Genomic DNA, 22,805 nt, shown 5'->3' with positions numbered 1-22,805 from the left:
GTTGAATTAATCCTTATAATGCATTCGAAACATGCATATTATTTTATGCATTCAAGGTCTATTTTTAAAAAAATGATCAGATGTTTATCATTTAATAAAATCTCTAATTTGTTTTGGTTATTTTCAGTGGATATATGAAGTCAGTTCTCTTTCGTATTCAACTGTTTATTATTCCAGTCCTAATAAAACACAGTTTTTGTGAAATGTTTGGTTGGAGAAGCATGCCCGTGATTTAATATTTAGCAATCTAACGCAATGACATTTACACATTTGTCTGAATTCTTCTCAGGGCGCCATACGTGATTTGTGAAGTGTTATGAAGCGTACTTTCTGAATATATTAGATTTATCTGAATTGCTTCCATCCGTTTGCCCTGGTTTTGTTTTGTTTGTCATCATTGTCTCGTACGTTAGTGTTTCGCACAGCTGTTGTGGATCCTCCTGAAGCGCTTGAACTTTCCAGAGCTCCTACACGCCGCCTTAGTCACTCCGACTGAATGTTTTAATTCACGTTTTATTATGTCCATCTTTGGGCAGTTCTCCACCTTTATATGTCTTATTTCAGCCGGAGTTAAACAGCCCAGCTAAAGTTCAGCTCATTAATACTGATATCCAGATAGCCATCTGCACTGTGTAGACAGAGAGTTTAAAGAGGCTTCCTGGAGACTCGAGAGTCGCCTTGTGTTTAGATTCAGACCCTGTCGAAATAAAAGCCCTGGTGAAAAATGGAGGGTCAGCCGGCTGCCTGCATTACCATGTTGAGGCTGGTTTTTAAAGTGGCAGGTCTTTTAATGGATATCTAAAAGAGTTTCCCACAGCAGGAGGTCCGTGCGCTCTGGTTCTTCAAAGTTGGCAGGAAAGTTCCAGACTGAACGGCTCTCCAAAAATAAGACTTTTTTAAATGTGCTTCAGAAAGTGCAGGGTGAACTTTATCATTTACAAGTTGCCATCTTGAGTTAAGGTGAAGCTAGGACATGCTAGCTATTTGCTTTCCTGCATTAAAATAAGTTAGCAGTTCAATTCATGGCTAAAAGGAGATTAAAATCATTCACTTCGAGGAAGTCGTATACAATTTTTGATGGTGTAGACCTGAGATGATATGATCAGTCAGAATATATTTTAAGCATGATAACCATAAATGTTAAAAAATACCAGTATTTGTGTCCACACCAGCACATGTTAACATTCTGTTGTTTTTTTTTGGTTATGCATTACCCCCTTATAACCAGCAGATGTCCTTAGCGTGCTGCATTTCTAGCTCATCTGACCAGTGAATCCAGCTCATGTAATCTATCTAATCAGGGGGATGTAATAGATAACTCCAGCATTTCCAAAGGAGACAACAAGAAGATGCAAACTATACTGAATACCTGCAAAACCTTTATTTTTATTCTTGAATTTGCTAGCTTCTGAGCAATTTTGATCACTTCCTATCATGGTATAACCAGTTGTTTTTTAGATAGTCATTATCTTAAAATAATCTTTAATAAGAGGGCTTAAATTAAGCAAAGTGTTAATTCATGTGGACTCATGAGAGTATATGCATTACCCTCTTATAACCAGCAGATGTCCTCAATGAGCTGCATTTCTAGCTCATCTGACCAGTGAATCCAGCTCGTGTAATCTTTCTAATCAGGGGAAATTAGTAATGGCAGTCAGTGTAGTGACATGCATTATTTTTCTCCAGCATTTTCAAAGGAGGCAGCACAAAGATGCTGAAATTATACTGAATACCTGAGATACTTTTATTTTTCTGCTTAAATTTGCTAGCTTTCATGCAATCTTTATCACTTCTTATCATGGTATAACCAGTTGTTTTCTAGAATGTCGTTATCTTATAATAATGTTAAGCACAGGTTCATATGTTGTATTAAATCATGCAAGCTGTTTATATTTCAGTGGATTCTACTCAGATGTTTTATGATCTATTAGCTAGGAAAAAACATTCTGCATGTGATAGTTCTCATTATTGCTGTGGTCTGGTGTAACTTTGCTGGTGTTTTACATACAGAATCATTTTTAAAACAATGTCTTCAACCATAGGACTTTGTGTGAACAGCCTTTTAGGCACATCTTTAAATGCAAATGAGCTGCTTATCCCCTCCCCCTTTTCAAAACAGGGCGGAGTCTCAGTTACTCTGGAAATAGACACACACACAAATAATCTGAAAGTGTTATTTGACACTTGGGTGGGAATTATTTCCGTTTGAACATTGTTCAACTCTTTCTGGAGTGACCCTGTGCTGTGATCTTATTCATGCTCAAAGCAGCAACATTACACACTAAATGAAGCCGAAAGCCATTAAACCATAACAAGACCCCTAGAATGTTTACATATTTGTACTATGAAGCAGTTAGGAAAGTAATGCAATATTAACTGCACCTTTTCTGCTTATGTACAGTTTGGTGAACAGTGATTCATGGAACAACTCCAATATGCTCAGCATTTCCAAGAGCAGGTCCATGTCTGCTTCATACGCTGCTTCCTCCAACACCACCAACCACATCTATAGCAAGAGCCGGAGAGGTAAAGCCCTGTGTGTGTGTGTGTGTGTGTGTGTGTGTGTGTGTGTGTGTGTGTTTTGTTTTGTGTGTATGTATATGTGTGCGTATGTATTGTGTGTTTGTGTGCGCTGTGTATGTGTTTTGTGTGTATATGTGTGAGGATAAGTGTTTGTGTGAGTGCATGTGTGTGTGTGTGTGTGTGTGTGTGTGTGTGTGTGTGTGTGTGTTTGTGCGTGCGTATGTTTTGTGTACATGTGCGCTGTGTTGCATGTGTTTGTGCATTGTGTGGATATTTATGTGTGTGTTATATATGTGTGTAGCTCACAGTGAGTGTCAGTGTGTGACTCTGTGTGTATGTGCAATATGTAGTATGTATTGTATGTGTGTATATATGTGTATGTGAAGTGTGTGTGGTGTAGCTCACAGTGTGTGTGTTTATGTGTAGTGTGCACATTGGGTGTATGTGTGTAGCTCAAAGTGTGTGTCAGTGTTTTTGTATTTGTTTTGTGTGGTAGATTGTGTAGTGTGTATGTGTGTGTGTTGCTCACAGTGTGTGTCAGTGTCAGTGTGTGTGTGTGCTCTCTGACAGGTTGCTCTTCTTCCACCATCTCTCCTCTGGCGTCCCCCTGTCACTCTCCTCCAGTGCAGAGCTCTCCGCTGACCAGCCCCACCAACAAGACCCCCTCAGTGGAGCTGCCAGACCCCGAGCTTCCTCCACCACGCAGCCCACATAAAGCCTTAACCCACAGTCAGAGCGCACCCAGCTCCAGCGCAGCGCTCTGGCCACCGCCAACGCCACTATGTAGCAGGTACAACACAACTTTTGTTTTTGGTAATTTACCATGGAGTCTTTTCACATTCACGAGTTTCTCAGTAGCGGAAGTCGACTGTTGTTTATACTACAGTACGCTGGTGCATTCTGTTGTGGTAATTCTATAATTCCTATGGTACCAGAGCTGATTGATCTGTGGTGATTCTACAGTTTCTATGGTACCGCATCAACTATAGTAATTAGGCATGGGAAGATAACCGTGTTTTATCAGTGGTTTATTTCGCAGTTTGGAAAAGTCAAGGTTTTAAAACCGTCAGAATTTTATGTAATACCGTTCCTGAGGTATGTGTAAGATTTTTTTCAAACCCAAAGGCCCCATTTATTTTATCGTCTCACAAAAGTAGCATTAAAGTATTATTATTATTATTATTATTATTATTATTATTATTATTATTATTATTATTATTATTATTATTATTATTATTATTATAGTTGTTATTATTATCATTATTATTATTATTGTTGTTATTATTATTATTATTATTATTATTATTATTATTATTATTATTGTTGTTGTTGTTATTGTTATTATTATTATTATTAGTAGTAGTAGTAGTAGTAGTATTGGTATTATTATTATTATTATTATTATTATCATTATTATTATTATAGTTGTTATTATTATCATTATTATTGTTATTATTATTATTATTGTTATTAATAATATTATTAGTAGTAGTAGTAGTAGTAGTATTGTTATTATTATTATTATTGCTATTATTATTTATTATTATTATTATTATTGTTGTTGTTGTTGTTGTTGTTATTGTTATTATTATTATTATTATAAATTTGCTAATTTATATTATTATATAATTGATTATTATAAATGTTTTCTATTTCACTTAAGTAGGTGTACAACCATACAAAAATAATCCAATAACATGCACTTTTAAGATTTTAAAAGAGGCTGCCAAAATCAGAAAAAAAACTGCTATACTTTCTAAATTATCGCTTTACAATAAATACTTTAAATGGGGTTGTCTTTAAAAAGTTAACTTTAAACTTTAGCTGAGCAGAAATCTCTAAAATATGTTGAAAATCCAGGCTTTTAATTTCCCATTTGGTCTTGAGTCAATTACAGAAGTATTAGCATGTTAGTGTTTCCAGATTATTACTGTTGTTTTTATAAAAGGGCAAATTCATTCATTTAATAGTTTGATTTCTAACTTGTTCAGTTACACTTAGAGCATGTATTTTCTTGAGGTACTGTAGATTCTCCGCAATGATAGACATTTTGACAACTGTGTGTGTGTGTGTGTTTGTGTTTGTGTGTGTCTTTAATTTGGTCGCACACTGTCTATGAGAAGGCAGGGTTGTGCGCGTGCACCGCAGCCACCGAGACATTGCTTGAGTTATTTTGCATGATACTTGCCTATATGATGCGCTTGATAAGCCTACCTTAGACTGGACGTTCTCATGGTAGAGTTGAAATAAGGGACTGTCCTGGGAAATAAGGGACTTTTCAGGGGAAAACAGTACATCTGTTCACCCTAAATGTAGACTAGGGCTATTTAAATTTCTGATTGAGCTACAGCCACCTCGAGCCATAGATTAGCGATGTCACTACAACAGCAAGCCAAGAGGAATTCTTTACGTTATTGGCATGCAAACGCAAAGAGGCACTTCCCACGTCATGACGCAAATTAATTCACCACCCAATCAAGGGCCCCCTCCTCTCTCGGGCCCTGGGGCTTCAGCCCCACCTAGCCCTTATGTTAATCCGGCCCTGGCTGGTGATCGGGACAGTCACACTGTTGTTTATAATTGTCGCTTTTGATGCACACTATCACATATTGTTTGTAGTAGCATACCCAGTCCAAATGTTTCAATACTTGTTACACTTTTATTGGAATCAAGCCTTAAGTTAAACGTGAGTCTTTCATTTACCTCTGTCTGTCTGTATTTGTTCAAAAATCCTTTGCATTTATTTACTATTAATTGACCTTTCCCAGAAAATCTAATAAACATGCTTATCATCCACAGAACTCAAATCAATCACTTCATATTTCCAGATTAAAAACACAAAGAAAAACAGCTGTGATTGATTTATTTTTCATTCAAGAGGCTTCTCTCCTATTGCATTCTAGTTCAAATATGTGATGCTAGCATACCAGCTAGTTTTATAAGTCGTAGTTTAGTATTGCTGCTGCTTAAAAAACAAACCGCACGAGTTGTAAAAAGCCAAGCCTTTGATTAAAAAGTGACCCGAACAACACCATCGACCCGCATTACATAAGTCACTTCAAGTGTACCGGGAAATGCGCTCAAAGTCTCACTCGGGGATCATAATAAGTCATTTTTCGCAGTTAATATTCATCTGCAGCTCTCTTGTATGAAAGCTGCTGTTTGCTGTTTGGGAGCGTCTGCTGTTCTACAAGAGCGAGCGCAGCTTCAAGCCATTATGTGGTTACTGAACAACCACTGATCATTAACTGTGAAAAATCACCAGCATCGTGTCTAAATATTAACAGATGGACGTCGCTGCTTTTTCGCTCGGTGATGAAGGTCAGTCTCCCCTTGGCCTGTAATGAACGCCGGACACTGAGGAACAGGCTGATTAGCTGATGTCGGGATGCTAATTCCAAATACGCAGCTATACAACACTGACAACGCAGATTCTGCACACATATAATCACGGTCAGCTCAGTCACCCGAAAAGGACGATTCTCAATTTCAATGCAAAACAGTCAAATATGGAATCATGACATGCATGAAGATACTGACTCATGGAGGATGAAAAGAGAAACCACAACTGAACAGATTTCAGGGCGTGCAGTAGTAGATCTATTGTGTTTTTATTGTGAGGGAAGTTTCTTTGTCATGAAAAGGGAAGTGACTTATTAATGAGTAAAAACTGCTCTTCTGTGAAAGAAAGCTATTTGATTTGTTTTTATTCTTTGGGAAATTATTTAGCGGTTAAAATAATGAAGTTTGATGAAAGATTTTAACATTTTTATTTGTTTATTTATTATTTATTGGTTTAGAAACAGATATTAGATCAGATTTGTAATCAAATAAAAAAGTATTGAGTAAATATCCAAATAATAAAGAATGTTTAACTTATGACATATATTTCATATTAAATAAAATCAAATTAAAATTGAAATTAATATTTGTCCAGAAATATACTGAAAAACTCAATGTTTTCAATAATATTTATGATGATAATGATGATGATGATGATATTAATAATAATAAAAATACAAATATTATTGGAATTATAATAACAATAAAAGTAATAATAATAATAATAATTATTATTATTATTATTTATGATAATAATAATAACAACAATTATTATTATTATTATTATTATTATTATTATTATTATTTGTTGATGTTATTATTTTTAATATTATTATTTGACATTGTTGGATTTTATAAACAATAATTATCAATATTATGAAACAGATATAAGGTTAGGTTTGTAATGAAATAAAAAAAAATATTGAGTCAATATCCAAATGTTTAACTTATGTAATAGATTTAATATTTGTTTGTCCAAAAATGTACTGAAAAACTCAATGTTTTTTTATAATAATAATGATAATAATTATGATAATAATAATATAATTATAATAATAATAAAAGTAATAATACTTATTATTATTAGAATTTTTGTAGATATTATTTTATTTTTGTTTATTTATTGATTATTTTTTATTGCAATGTTGGATTTTTAAACGAGTGATTGTCAATAATATGAAACAGATATAAGGTCACTTTTGTAGATATTATTATTATTTTGATCATTATTATTATTATCATTATCATTATTATTATTGTTATATTTTGTTAGTTTTATTTGGCAATGTTGAATTATAAAAGCATCAATTATCAATATTATGAAACAGGTATAAGATCAGATTTGTAATGGTTAAAAAAAGGATTGAATCAATAGCGAAATATCAAACAATCTTTAACTTATGTGAATGCAACACCTGCATTTCTGTTTAATATATGTATGTCTGGAAATGTACAGAGAGACTTAATGTTTTAATAATAATAATAATAATAATTATTATTATTATTATTATTATTATTATTATTATTATAAATCAAAATACTTATAGAATAATGTAAAATTAAATATGTTTTATGTAGTTTTTTTTATTACACACAATTAGATATTTCAATGCATTTGATGCAGCAATATTTTTTGTAACAAAAAATATAAATAAATAAATAAATAAATAAATAAATAAATAAATAAATAAATAAATAAAAATGTAACAAATGATGCTATTCCGTAACTAGATTTTGTGTTGTCTATGTGCTTTGAGTGTGTTGAATTTGTTTGTGTTTATGTGTGTATTGCAGCTGTGGACGGCCGTACAGTAAACAGAGGCACAGTGATGGATCCACAGAGCCAGCAGAGCGAACACAACAGTCAGGTGACCCACGTCATGAATTAGCATTTAGATGCATTTCACTTATTATCCATTTTGCCATTGTGATCTGTGATATTACAACTCCTTCCCGAATTGAATCTCAGAATGAATATGTAATCGGCATCTTTACGGCGAGTGTTTCAGAGCCGTCAGTCTGCCAAACGTGACACATTACCAGAGGCATGATCAGCTTTTTCAATCACCTTTCAGACGAGCCGGCGATGATGTCATCAGATTATGACAGCACGTATGAAACCAACCACAGTGACAGCAGCGACTTTGCACAGACTGACGAGGACAGAGAGGCTCGCAGGACGCTAACGCTAGCCACGCTTATACCAGCCGAGGTGAACACTAACATTGAAAAGCACAGCGCTACATCACTGCAGTTCACTTTAGGCTAGCAGACACTTCTGTATTTAGCAGGAGTGTGTGGTAACATCCACTATACTACACTTTACTGTACTGTACTATACTATACCACACTACTGTACTATAATATACTGTACTATACTTTACTATACTATAATACACTTTACTATAGGGCTATACTATAATATATAAAGGATAATACACTACTGTAATGTTGTACTATAGTATATATAATATAATACACTTTATTATAGGGCTATACTATAATATATACAGTATAATACACTTTACTGTAATGTTATACTATAGTATATATAATATAATACACTTTACTATAGGAATAAAATATACAGTATAATACAGTACTGTAATGTATTGCTATAGTATATATAATATAATACACTTTACTATAGGAATATAATATAAAATATATAGTATAATACACTACTGTAAGTATATATAATATAATACACTTTACTTTAGGGCTATACTATAATATATACAGTATAATGCACTACGGTAATGTTGTACTATAGTATATATAATATAATACACTTTACTATAGGGCTATACTATAATATATATAGTTTAATAAACTACTGTAATGTATTACTATAGTATATATAATATAATACACTTTACTATAGGAATATAATATAAAATATACAGTATAATACACTTTACTGTAATGTTATACTATAGTATATATAATATAATACACTTTACTATAGGGCTATACTACAATATATATATACGGTATAATACACTACTGTAATGTATTACTATAGTATATATTATATAATACATTTTAGGGTTATACTATACTATATACAGTATAATACACTACTGTAATGCTGTACTATAGTATATATATATATATATATATATATATATATATATATATATATATATATATATATATATATATATATATATATATATATATTATAATACACTTTACTATAGGGCTATACTACAATATATATGGTATAATACACTACTGTTATGTATTACTATAATATATATAATATAATATACTTTAGGGTTATATTATAATATATACAGTATAATACACTACTGTAATGCTGTACTATAGTATATATATATATTATAATACACTTTACTATAGGGCTATACTACAATATATACGGTATAATAGACTTTACCGTAATGTTGACTATTGTATATATATTATAATACACTTTACTATAGGAATATAATAGGAGAATATGCATTATAATACAATTTAAAACTCGGGCTAATCGTTTTGTCTTCAACTGTAGACACTGCATAAAGTGTTGCAGCAGAATGTGCTGTATGTATACTGTAAAATATGCAAAAAAAATCCCTCAGAGTTGACAGATTTCTGAGTGCTACAATCAGTAAAAATACAGCATATACTATACAGATATGCATAAAATATGCTGTGTGCATGGAATATGCAGAAAATGTACAGATGCACAAAAAACAGCAATAGTGCACTAAATAATGAAGTGTTACGTGCATAAAATCCTGCAGATCCTGATTATTTGATCCCGTAAAACCAAAGCTGTCATCAGATCTGACTTTGATGTGATTGTGATTTGTTTTTGCTGTGGTTTTAATGACTCTCCTTGTGTTCTGCCAGTGTACCCGTACTCCTCAGTCTTTTTGTGCTGATTTTTTTGTAATGCCGGTGATGCTCAGTGTGTTTTTAATGGTGTGCAGGAGAAGCCCATCTTGGCCCCGGAGCCGCTGCTGATGGAGGGACTGGAGCCGCTTCTGTGTCAGATCAACAACTGGAACTTTCCCATCTTCAGCCTGGTGGAGAAAACCAACGGCAGATGTGGCTGCATCCTCAGTCAGGTGAGCCTCTACTGCCCCCTGCTGGATTGAAACACTCATCACCTACACTAATGGACCATTTTCACAAGATTGTTTTGATCCGCTTAATGTTCATGAGCAGCTTAAATGCTTAAACATTTTTAATATGTAGATTTTTTAAATGTATGAACTTTGATATGTGTTTATGGATGTATCTTTGCATCACATAACAAAAAATGAAGTACCGCTTATGCATGGTGTTTCTAATGCAGTGTGTGTGGGTGCAGGACTGTAAATCTGACATTATTCTCTCTTCTGGCTGCCGTTATTAGTCTCACAGTTTTTCTGAACGTCTTGAGAACACCATAATGCAGTTTTTCTTTTATTATTTCAGCCAATAGGATTGTAAAAACATTATTTGTTGTGTTTTCCCATTCACTGCGCTCCAAGTTTACTCAACTATGACAACTTTCGCTGCGGAGAATCCCAAACATGTGAAAGGGATTATTAAAATATTACTCCACTAGAAGTATAACGCCCTCTTTTTAACAGTACTTGAGTACAAAAGTACTTGCTTCTTAACTTTCTTAAATAATAGTAGCAGAAATGCTCACTTATGAGTGAACTTTTTTCCAAGAAAGTTAAATAACCACACAGACAATTCATGATATTTTAAGTGTAAACTATACACAATACATGTTATATTACTCTAAAATTAAGCCATTCTGATTAATTAACACATTTTTAAATAGATTTTTGTTATAGTATATTCAATTTAAGGAAATATTATTATTAAAAAAAAAGCTAAATAAAATGTTGCAAGGTGTTATAATATCAGCCTCTCTTATAGTTATGACAGTTGTTAATCTGTCTAAAACAGGCCTGCCCAAACTCAGTCCTGGAGGGCCGGTGTCCTGCATACTTTATTTCCAACCCCAATTAAACACACCTGAACCAGCTAATAAAGTATACTAGAAAGCTTCAGGCAGGTGTGTTGAAGGAAGTTGGAGCTAAACCATGCAGGACAGAGGCCCTGAGTTCAAAATGTCTGATATTTGAGTATATAATAATTCACTTTATTAAATAATAGACCAGGATTACTATGAATACTTCCCAATTACTAATACATTTTTTTATATTAATAAATATTTGTTACATTTTCTGTAATTATTAGTAAATTAATGTGAAATCATTACTTGATAAATTATATTTTTTGTAATTATGCCCAGTTTATATGTGTGAATTGTTGTGCATTATTTATTTTAGATTTTAAGCATATCACATTAGGAAAATAATAATAATAATAATAATAAATAAAATATAGTTTAAATAATTGCTCAAGCATAATTAATATTTCGTAAGCTACTGTTTAATTATATATTTGTAATAAATAAGATTTAAATGTTATAAATAATATGTGTTTTACAATTATGCATTGAACTTATATAGATGTTTAAATGTTGAGTCCAGGATGATTAATTAAGCAGTGTATTTTATTAAATAATTATTGTCATTTTCTATTTTAAAAATATATGTTAATAGTCTAACATCAATATATTTGTGTTTATTTTAAAATGTGCAATAACATCATAAAATATAAATGTATTTTATTAATTTATCATCTAATATTTAAAAATTATTGTTCATTAAAATGTCATTTATTTTTACTGGTGTTTAACTTTAGTACTGTGTTGTGTATGCATGATGTTTTTATATTGTTTTTCACTATTTATATGTTACAACCAAAGTCCAATTCACAATGTGTTTTGACGACCCGTAGCGTTATTGTTTGGAGTCTTTTGTTCATTAAAGGCATTCTTGAGACATCTGATCATTTGTCCCTGTGTTTCAGATGTCCTACCGACTGTTTGTCGACACGGGACTCTTTGAGACATTCAAGATTCCAGTGCGTGAGTTCATGAACTATTTCCACGCGCTGGAGAATGGATACAGGGACATCCCATGTGAGTGCAGAGTTATGTGTTCAGAAATATGTTAACAGTGAAATAACTGCTGATGTGCAACAGATGCTGCAGAGTCACAGGAATCAGTCTTAAAGGGGATCTATTATGCTGAAATCACTTTTATAAGGGGTTTAAACACAGTCGAGCGTCGGCAGTGTGTGAATATAAGCAGCCTCTAATAGTAAAAAGGTAGTATTTGTATTGTTTATAATCAGACTTGATAAAAACAGTCTGCAGGAACACTTTGATTGACATTCCCCCTTTGCACGCGTCATCAGAGGGGGAAAGTCCCGCCCACTAGTGACTATCTCTCCCTCATTAGCATAGAAAGTTAGTGGGTACTATTTTTACGATCCATGTGCAAAGCACGGGGCGCAAACGCATTCAGGGCATGTCAGAATCCACTTTTGCTAAAATAAGGACGGGAAAATCAGCTTTGCACCGTGGCGCATGGTCTAAAAGGGTTGAGCTTATTTGTTTAATGAGTTATAGGTGTGTTTTCAGAGTAAACCAATCAGAGTCTCATCTCCCATTCCCTTTAAGAGTCAGTTGCGTTGCGCTTAGTGGAAAAACTGAGCATTTCACTAGCAAGAAAACAGCTGAACAGAGCATCAACAGCGCAAGAATGAGAAAGGAGCCTCCTCATTATCTACTTTCACTTTCGCTCTTGTGGATAGGGAAACCTGGTATTGACAGACATCAATTAGCCCATAAATAATTAATTTTGTTTGTTAAACGCAAAGATTAGTTTCAAAACTTTTTCTAAATTCAGTTTTAATTACCAGCAAACGAATAAATTAACAATAATAACGAAGTGTGTTCAAAATACTGAGTGTGCAAGCGAGGCGCACAACTAACGCACTCTGCGCTGGACTTTAGACCGGCTTTGTTCTAGTCTGCCCTCTTTTAAAAAGAGCACAGTTTTATGTGCATTTAAAGCGACAGTCACCAAAATGACAGTTTGGCTCAAACGCTAAAAGAGTCAGTTTCAGATAGTTATAAAACGTTATATGTGTGTTATTTTGAGCTGAAGCGTCACATACACACTCTAGAGACATCAGAGACTTATTTTACATCTCCTTAAAATAGATAGATCACCCATAAATGTAAATTTCTGTCATCATTTACTCAACATTTACTTGTTTATAAACCTTTGAGTTTCTTTGCTTCTTGTTGAACACAAAAGAAGATATTTAGAAGAAAGCTGTAACCGTTGACTTCCATGGCGTTTGTTTTGCTACTATGGAAGTCAATGGTTACAGGTTTTCACCATGTTTCAAGATATCTTCTTTTGTGTCCAACAGCAAAAGGAACAACTTGAAGGTGAATGAAAAGTGAGTACTTTCATTTTGGGGTGTTGTTTCGTTGTGTTGTGTCTCCATCTGGTGGTGGTTTGCAGTGTTACAACGGCTCTTCCTCCACAGATCACAACAGAATTCATGCCACAGACGTCCTCCATGCAGTCTGGTACCTCACTACACAACCTGTGCCTGGTTTACCCACACTGCGGACACTCGGCAGCTCCGGTGAGACTCTTACTACGCTGTTTATTACAGTTTGACAAGCTGTAAAAAATGTCCATAAATTAGCAGTTTTCAATATTTTGTGATTCAAGTTTTTATTTATTATTTACTCATTTATTTCTGCTTTTGAATTGCATTATGGGATTTTTATCGTTCTTCCAACAACTTTTAACCTTGAAAAGTGACTTTTATGATTATTTTTAATAGTTTAACGTGATATATTGTCTGGGTTGGTGTTGTATATCACGCTACAAAACACTTGTAATAAACTGCCAGTACATTTTGTTATTTTACAGACTTATTTGTCCATTTATTCATTTTTAATCATTTATTAAAAACCTGTATTAAAAAATTTATTTATAAATTTTATATATATATATATATATATATATATATATATATATATATATATATATATATATATATATATATATAATTATTTTTTTTATATATATTAATTCACAACCGTAAATAAACAGATCCACAAAATAAGCAAGAGCAAGAGAGTAGATCACATGTAGTGATTCAGTAAGCTTTAAATTGCATGAATAGTGCAGTAAAGTAACTGTAGTGCAAATCACCACAACCATAGGAGCTGCCGTGAAGCTTTCTTGAGCTAAGCGCTGCAAAAATTAGTCAGTTTTTCCCTGAAACAAGCAAAATAATCTGCCAATGGGGTAATCAAAATAATCCTATGTCAAAAGAAAAAAAAGATTATTTGGCTTAACCCCAACTGGCACATTATTTTGCTTGTTTTAGGGAAAAACACACTTAATTTTAGTATGTTATGTCTTAAAACAAGACAATATGTTTTGCTTGTCTATAAAATGCTTCTTGATTTAAGTATTTTTAGATAATTGGATAAGAAATAAGACAAAAAATCGAAGGAAGAAAAACATTTTTGCTATGTATTGCTTGTCAGGAATATGTGCTGGCAGCGCTCAAACCATTTGATCATCAGACATGTGATGATGGTTTATGACTTTAGACTCATTTTACCTACACACACTTCTGTACAAACAGATTCCAATAGCTGATTTTGCATAATAGGTGGCCTTTAAGTCCTGACTAGCATTTTAATCACACTGCTCAGATGTTGGTTATGTTCTCAGATATGTGATGATGCTTTGTGTCTTCAGACTCTGACAGTGGACTCGCTCACGGCCGGATGAAGTATCTGATGTCCAGGACTAATGCAGTGGAGGAGGAAGGTTACGGCTGTCTTTCAGGCCTCATTCCTGCGCTGGAGCTCATGGCGCTGTACGTCGCTGCTGCAATGCATGATTATGACCATCCTGGTCGGACCAACGCCTTCCTGGTGGCCACCAGCGCTCCACAGGTAACTGCACAAAAAACACTGGAAACAATCCAACTTTATTTTGTCTTCTCTATTGGATTGGAGTCAGGTGATTGGCTGGGCCATTCTACAGCTTGATTGTCTTTCTCTGAAAGCATTTTATACACAATGCTAATTCGAAGTGCTTTAAATAAGCAAGAATAAAGGAAACATAAGAAATTAATGAGAATTAAAATGATTAAAAACATTAAAATGTGGTAAAACATGTTTAAGAGAAATAAGAAAGAAAGATAATGTACACATATGGTAATATAAATATAAAGATAGTAAGAAAATAGACAGATATAGTGGGATCTTTCAGACATATTACAGTGCTCATTCGGTAAGAGCACAAGTAAACAGAACACCGTATATAAATGCATGAATAATATTACCCTAAAGGGGTTGTTTTGTACTGAACATTGAAGCGTCAAGGATTGATCACAATGTCCTGAGGCCTTGAAGCACCTGAAGAGTCTTTGTGTGTGTGTGTGTGTGTGTGTGTAGGCTGTGCTATACAATGACCGTTCAGTGCTGGAGAATCATCACGCTGCCTCCGCCTGGAACCTCTTCATGTCGCGGCCCGAGTACAACTTTCTGGCCAGTTTGGACCACATGGAGTTTAAACGCTTTCGCTTCCTGGTCATCGAAGCCATTCTGGCCACTGACCTCAAGAAACACTTTGATTTCCTGGCCGAATTCAACGCCAAGGTGAGAATCATAATTCATATATTAATTATATCTTATAGGTGGCTGTTCACTGGCTTTTAGTTATTTTAACTAAATATTTATTTAATTATTACATTATTCAATATATGTGTGCATTTAAGCAGTAAAGCATCCATGATTTTTATAATATATAATAATAATAATAATGATAATAATAATAATAATAATTATTATTATTATTATTATTATTATATCTTATGTAAAGATGCAATATATAAACAAAATATATAATAAACATTCAGAAAAAATTAACAAATGTAAGAGACATGATTCATCAAAGTCACCAATTGTATTTTTAAATTTGATTTAATAATAATAATAATATTATTACTAACAAAAATAATAATTTTCAAATCAAAGTTAAAAGTTAAAGCCATTTTGGCCACTGACCTCAAGAAACACTTTGATTTCCTGGCCGAATTCAACACCAAGGTGAGAATCATAATTAATATATTAATTATGTCGCATAGGTGGCTGTTCACTGGCTTTTAGTTGATTTGACTAAATATTTATTCAATTATTAGATTATTCAATATATCTGTGCATTTAAGCAGTAAAGCATCCATGATTTTTATAATATATAATTATTATTATTCATAATAATAATAATTATTATTATTATTATTAAATCCTATGTAAAGATGCAATATATAAACAAAATATATAATGAAAAAAATAACAAATGTAAGAGACATGATTCATCAAAGTCACCAATTGTATTTTTAAATATGATTTATTATTAATAATAATAATAATAATAATAATAATAATAACAATAATAATAATTTTCAAATCAAAGTGTTTCTTAAAGCCATTTTGGCCACTGACCTCAAGAAACACTTTGATTTCCTCGTCAGATTTAACACCAAAGTGAGAGTGATGTGGAATATATTAATTATATTTATTATATTAGAATAAAAGTGGCTGTGCATTGCTTTTTAGTTAATTTGACTAAATATTTATTACATTATTAAATATTTAAATGTGGATTTAAGCAGTAAAGCATTTATGATATTTAAATACAATTTGTATCATTATCATCATCATCATAATCATCAGTATTATTATTATAATTCAATAATATTTAAATATGCTATATATAAACAAAATATATGATGAACTCTTGTTTCTCTATATTATCTGTTTTATTATCTCTTATTTATTGTAATGTATTCATTAATTTATTGTTAATTTAACTGAATGTTTGTTTTTATTTAGATTTTATGTCTTTTTTCAACAAAATCAAATGGCAATACTCAATAAAACAATACATTTTGGACCTTAAGAAACATATTAATTTTCTTAATGAATTTGAAAATCAAAGAAAGATTTTCTTATAGATCCTGCTATTTCACTTAAAATCACACTTTATCATTCTCGCTTTAATTATGTTATTAATATTATTAAAATTATCATTGACACTACTCTGTAATACTGCTATATTGCACAGTTACAATTACAATCACATACACACATACTGTCAAATAATATTGTGTTTGGATTTGTTTTGTCATTTGTAATGTGCATACCTATTTGCATATATTTTAAATCGTATAGATCAGTGGTTCTCAAACTTTTTTCATCAAGTACCACCTCAGAAAAAAATTGTCTCTCCAAGTACCACCAAAATGAGTAGTATTGAAATACAGTAGCGTAGTAGACCCAGTAAAGCAGCTACAACTCTGCTCAGTTAAAAAACGTGGCAGATTACCTCAGAAATATAGGCTATATGTCATATATGGCATATTATATACATCATTTTTGATAAAATTTTAAAATATATGTAGCATGTACATGACATATTTCATTCCTCCGCGTACCACTAGAATGAAGCCCGCGTACCACTAGTGGTACACGTACCACAGTTTGAGAACCACTGGTATAGATCATATAATTTGATCCAATTAGGAATCAAACAGAGTACTAACTCACTTCAGTTTTTTTTTACTGTATAAAGAACGTTCATCATGACTGGATTCAAAGTGCTGTACAGGCAAAGTTAAAAGAATAGAAATAGAAAGAGCTAGCAGCCCCGGCGTAAAGGATATCTGTTAATGAACAGTGTCCGTATGTTGTGATTCAGAAGTGTTTTCTGTTTATTAATGGTTGTGATTTGCATTATGGGATGTTGATCTCTGCTCTGTAGACTTTTGATGTTGAAAATTTAACTCTACAGTTTAACAAAGTGACTTTTAGTGACATTTTAGTAGTCTGAAATATCATAATGTATCAGAAATAATAATATAGAGAGAGAAATATGTCTGTAAAATAACAGAAAATGCACTGGCAACTTATTACAAGGTTTTTGTAGCTTATTATACAACACCAACCCAGTCACTATAGCACTGCAAGCTATTAAACATGTTCATAAAGTCACTTCTTCAAACTCTTCAAGGTTAAAAGTTGAAAAGAACCCATAATGCAATTAAAAAGCAGAAATAATCAGGAAAAAGCAAAAAAACATGAATGACAAAATACAGAAAACTCCTTTACAGATTTGTTATACAGAGATAACAATAAGATGAAACAACACAACTCTTGAGGTTTTCAGGGGGACGACTTAATTGTTTATCTTCAATCCACTTAAATGATTTAAAACTTCTAAGTTAACTTCATTCCTCCATGTTGAAACCTAAAAAGCCAGCATGTTTTACAGTGTATATATTGTACATGTGTGTGCTTGTTCAGGTGGGTGATGACGGCTGCTCAGGGATCGACTGGACCAATGAGAACGACCGTCTGCTGGTCTGTCAGATGTGCATTAAGCTAGCAGACATAAACGGGCCGCTGAAATGCAAGGATCTTCATTTGCAGTGGACGGAGGGCATCGTCAATGAGTTTTACGAGCAGGTCAGTGGGAGCGCCGCTGTTTGGATCTCTGTTTGGCTGTTTGTTTTCACAGGAAGTGTTCACAGTGACTCAGTGTCACCTCGCTGTCATTCACTTCCAGAGGATGGAGACGATACACTGTTGCCTGGCAACCGTCTCCATCCTCCTCAAGCGCTGCTGCTGCTGCTGCGGGAAACACATTCACTGCTGTGAGGAGGAGAATGAATGAATGAATGTAGGATAGAAAGAGAGAGAGAGAACTTTATTACATTAAAGCCAATACAATACACCTATAAATAATTCATTTCCAGGTTTATAAGACCATGTGCATTTCAAGCTAAAGTAGAAACAACATTAGTCTCATACAAACAGCACAAAGCACTGTTACAGCACCAAGTGTCCAGGTCCTGGAGGGCCGGTGTCCTGTAAAGTTTAGTTCCAACCCCAAATAGACACACCTGGGCTAGCTAATCAAGCTCTTACTAGGCTTTCTAGAAACATCCTTGCAGGTGTGTGCTAAAATCTGCAGAACACTGGCCCTCCTGGATTGAGTTTGGACACCCCTGGTCCAAATCATCCATGTGCTCATAGTCATAAAAATCCAAAACCCGTACCTGTACCATACTTGAAAAAGTAACCACTACATTATGTTCTACAGTGTGTTCAGTTGGCCTTATATCAATCCACAAAACACAAAACATTTCTAGTGTTTAGTTAACAGCAACAAATAAAACAAGCATGCAATCCCTCTAGTACAGGGGTGTCCAAACTCGATCCCGGAGGGCCAGAGTTTAAATAGACCACCTCCAAATTATTAATCGAGTTGTGTCCAAGTTTGTGCTCTCCAATCTTATTGAAAGCATAAATATATATAGAAATATATATATAGAAACAGTTGCAATATAATGGAAATATATTATATATTTATATGAAATTTATTATATAATTACACATTCACATTATTATATATTCTATTTATATCATATAATATTTCTTCTATTATCTATTTTCTATTCTAGTTATGTAACATAATTTGTACATGTTGTATAAATATAATGAAATTATGAATTATGTAATATATTTGTTATATAATACATTGTTAAATTGTGAACTTGACCAAACCTGCCCTCTTAAAGTCAACATTCATTCATTCATCCATTCATTTTCTTTTCAGCTTAGTTCCTTTATTAATCAGGGGTTGCCACTGCAGAATGAACCCCCAACTTATCCGGCATATGTTTGTTTGTTTTTATATAATGAAAAAAATCCTCTTCCAGATGCAACTCATCACTGGGAAACACCCACAGACTCTTGCATTCACACTCATACACTACGGCCAATTTAATTTATTCAATCCCTTACAGCGCATGTGTTTGTGCTGTGGGGGAAACCGGAGCACCCGGAGGAAACCCACGCCAACATGAGGAGAACATGCAAACTCCACACAGAAATGACAAGTGACCTGGCCAGGGCTCAAACCAGCAACCTTCGTGGTGTGAGGCGATTGTGCTACCTACTGCACCATCGTGACGCCCCTTAGAGTGAACATGATAGTTTCTCTAAAATATCTCGTATATATCCCTCTCACATATCTCTCATCCATTACTACACTTACTTTTTTTTTATTTGTTTGTTTACCAAACTTTATACTAAATCACCTAAACATATATATCCATTTACATATATATGTTATATTAGAATAGTAAAATCTAACAACTTCAACATAAATGACATCCCTTCTTACCCAAAACCTCATCAATAAGAATGTAAACACAGCAAGGAATTTCTCACAGTATTTCCTATAATATTTTTTCTTCTGGAGAAAGTCTTAATTGTTTTACTTTGGCTAGAATAAAAGCAGATTTACATTTTTTAAAAACCATTTTAAGGTCAATATTATTAGCCGCCTTAAGCAATATTTGCTTTGGATTGTCTCCACAACAAACCACTGTTATACAATGACTAGCCTAATAATTCACCCTAATTAACCTAGTTAAGCCTTTAAATGTCACTTCAAGCTGAATACTAGTGTCTTGAAGAATATCTAGTCAAATATTATGTGCTGTGATCATTGCAAAGATAAAATAAATCAGTTATCATTAAAACTTTTATGTTTAGAGATGTGTTTCTTGTTCCATTAAACAGAAATTGGGGGAAAATAATACAGGGGGGCTAATAATTCTGACTGCCATAACCCTGCATTAAACACCTATATGCATTTCCTCCCAGTTTGCCAGAGCTGTCAGGATTTCCATCATTTTCTGCTGTGTCTCTCTCTTGTTTGTGCATACCAGCGATGAGTAATAAACCCCAGTGTGCATTATTGTGATGAACAGCGAGTCGAGGATGACCCAGTTGTGTCAGGACCCCGTCACTGTTCTCCAGAGCGTCATATGACCACCCCTGGCCATATTCACGGCGTTTCAAAAGAGACCACAAATTACATGCTTCAAAGGAGCCTGTTTTTCTGCCCTCCCCGTTTCGCTTCTTCAATGATTCATTTCTGAGCCGCACCTGACAGAGCGCAGCGCACATACATACATGCATTCATACATCACTGACGCATCACCGTTGCCATGGACGCACCGCCGCTGCTTCTGCTCTAGCATCTGCATTGTTGATTTCCCAGGTACTGCAAAGCATATGTTTTCACGCCGACTATATAATGTTGATTATTTGATGTGAGATGAATAATGAAGGAGGGCAGAGCTGGCGTGTTTCCCCCCGTCCATGCCAAAGCCTGACCTAGTTTTTATGGCGGTTGAATGTCTGTGAAGTCTGTTTCTCTCCTGAACTGGAAAAATCCAATCAAGTGTGCGACTCCTCGGCTGCGCTTCAGTGTGCTGCTGGTGAAATCCTGACTTATTTATTGGAGTGGATAGTGTAAGGGGATCTGCTGCGTAATTAGGAGGGGTTTCAAAATGAAAAATTGAACAAAAAATGCGCTGGATTGAGCGTTTCTGAGTTGAGATGAAATGTATGTTTGCGCATCACTTTTTTGGGGGGATGAATTGATTGTAGATGTGAAATGATTTCAGATGCTTTCATCTTTTAGCTGTAGTGACGTCATTTCACACGCTGCTCTTCACACATACTGATCAGTCAAAGAATAACAGAAGAAAAAAATGACGTTTTAATAACCCAGATGGATTTAAAGAGCTTTAAGCCTGATATTAGCAAGAATTTAATCGTATAATCAATTATTTTTTGCAGATTTATTTCAACTTTTTTATATTTTATATTAATATATACACTCTAAAAAACGCTGGGTTGAGACTGCTGGGTAACAAAATTGGGTTGATTCAACCCAATTTGGGTTGAAAATTGGTCTTTATCTATAACCCAGCAGTGCTGGGTTGGGAACGCGGACGTAAAAGAGAGCACGCACTTCACGTCAACATGCAGGGACATCAACGTGAGAAACCGCCATTTTCTTTGCGCTGTCTTTGAGGGGAAGCGAGTAAAATTCTGTGTGAGACGTAAGTTATTTAGTGTGTATTTAACAATTTTCATAAGAAATAACACACTTAGTTTACTTAGTATAATATACACGCACTTTTTTTTTCTGTTGCTCTGCCTAACGGCCGACCTGTTTTTCATGTATGATTAGATTGTTATGCATTGCGGTTTTGTTAATTTTATCAAATAATTATTCAGTTATAACATTATTTTCTGTGCCAGTGGCGATGTGGTTAATGTGTCAACACATTAACTTCGGTCTTCACGGCGACCCAAGTTCGATTCCCGCTTTGAGGTCCTTTTGCCGTTCCTTCCTCTCTCTGCTTCTCATGCTTTCCTATCAATACTCTCTACTGTCCTATCCATTAAAGGCGAAAAAACCCTGAAAAAGTTATTTTAAAAATAATAAATTATTGCATTATTAAATATTGTCACCTTGGAGTTATAAGGTTCTCTCTGCGTTCTGAATGGCTTTGAGATAATGACCTTTAAATTTTTTGCATTCCAGAGCAAACCATATGCGTGTAACATTTGTTTTTGTAAATAAAAAGTCTTAAAATCTAAACAACTTTAAAAAAACATCCCACAATGTAAATAAGTTGTCATTTAATAAGAGTATGTCAGTAACTCAATTTGGACAAAAATGTCAGATAGAACCTGCTAATTCTAAGGTGACGATATGTGTGTGTGCATTTGAGTATGCATGATTTCTAAATTATTATTTTTAATGCTTTTAACTTAATTCGTTTTTTGTAGTGAATAGTTGAACAAAAATGCACTGAATGGGGCATTTCTGAATTGAGATAAAATGCATGGTTGCTGTGAATGTGTGTTTATTTTCTCCAGGATGAACTGATTATAGATGTGAAATGATTTCACAGGCTTTCATCTTTTAGCTGTAGTGACGTCATTTCACACGCTGCTCTTCACGCATACTCATATAGGAACAAGTCAAAGAAAAACAGAAGAAAAAATAAAAATTTTAGTAACCGAGATGGATTTAAAGAGCTTTAAGCCGGATATTAGCAAGAATCTAAACATATAATCAAGCATTCATTGC

At 33.6% G+C, this 22,805-nt stretch overlaps 1 protein-coding gene across 12 annotated transcripts in view; it reads left to right on the top strand.

Moving 5' to 3' along the window:
• The window catches only part of pde3a (phosphodiesterase 3A, cGMP-inhibited), a 121,545-nt gene that overhangs the window by 90,942 nt on the left and 7,798 nt on the right, over positions 1–22,805 (top strand). For 9 of the 12 annotated variants that reach the window (XR_012401708.1, XR_012401707.1, XR_012401706.1 and 6 more), the window contains 10 exons: positions 2,402–2,526; positions 3,094–3,313; positions 7,660–7,733; positions 7,941–8,077; positions 9,810–9,947; positions 11,758–11,869; positions 13,294–13,395; positions 14,532–14,731; positions 15,236–15,439; positions 18,146–18,307. Coding sequence is in view for 7 of the 12 variants with exons in the window: in XM_009299996.4 (XP_009298271.1) it covers positions 2,402–2,526; positions 3,094–3,313; positions 7,660–7,733; positions 7,941–8,077; positions 9,810–9,947; positions 11,758–11,869; positions 13,294–13,395; positions 14,532–14,731; positions 15,236–15,439; positions 18,146–18,307 (1,474 nt within the window). In the remaining 5 variants the exon portion in view is untranslated. The remainder of the gene's footprint in view (positions 1–2,401; positions 2,527–3,093; positions 3,314–7,659; positions 7,734–7,940; positions 8,078–9,809; positions 9,948–11,757; positions 11,870–13,293; positions 13,396–14,531; positions 14,732–15,235; positions 15,440–18,145; positions 18,308–22,805) is intronic. The other 3 variants (XR_012401709.1, XM_073946872.1, XM_009299997.4) reach the window with 1 other exon arrangement.

Source organism: Danio rerio, chromosome 4, assembly GCF_049306965.1.
Source record: "Danio rerio strain Tuebingen ecotype United States chromosome 4, GRCz12tu, whole genome shotgun sequence".
Lineage (NCBI taxonomy): Eukaryota > Metazoa > Chordata > Actinopteri > Cypriniformes > Danionidae > Danio > Danio rerio.
Note: the sequence above shows the minus strand (reverse complement) of the source record. Positions and strands in the feature narration are given on the sequence as shown.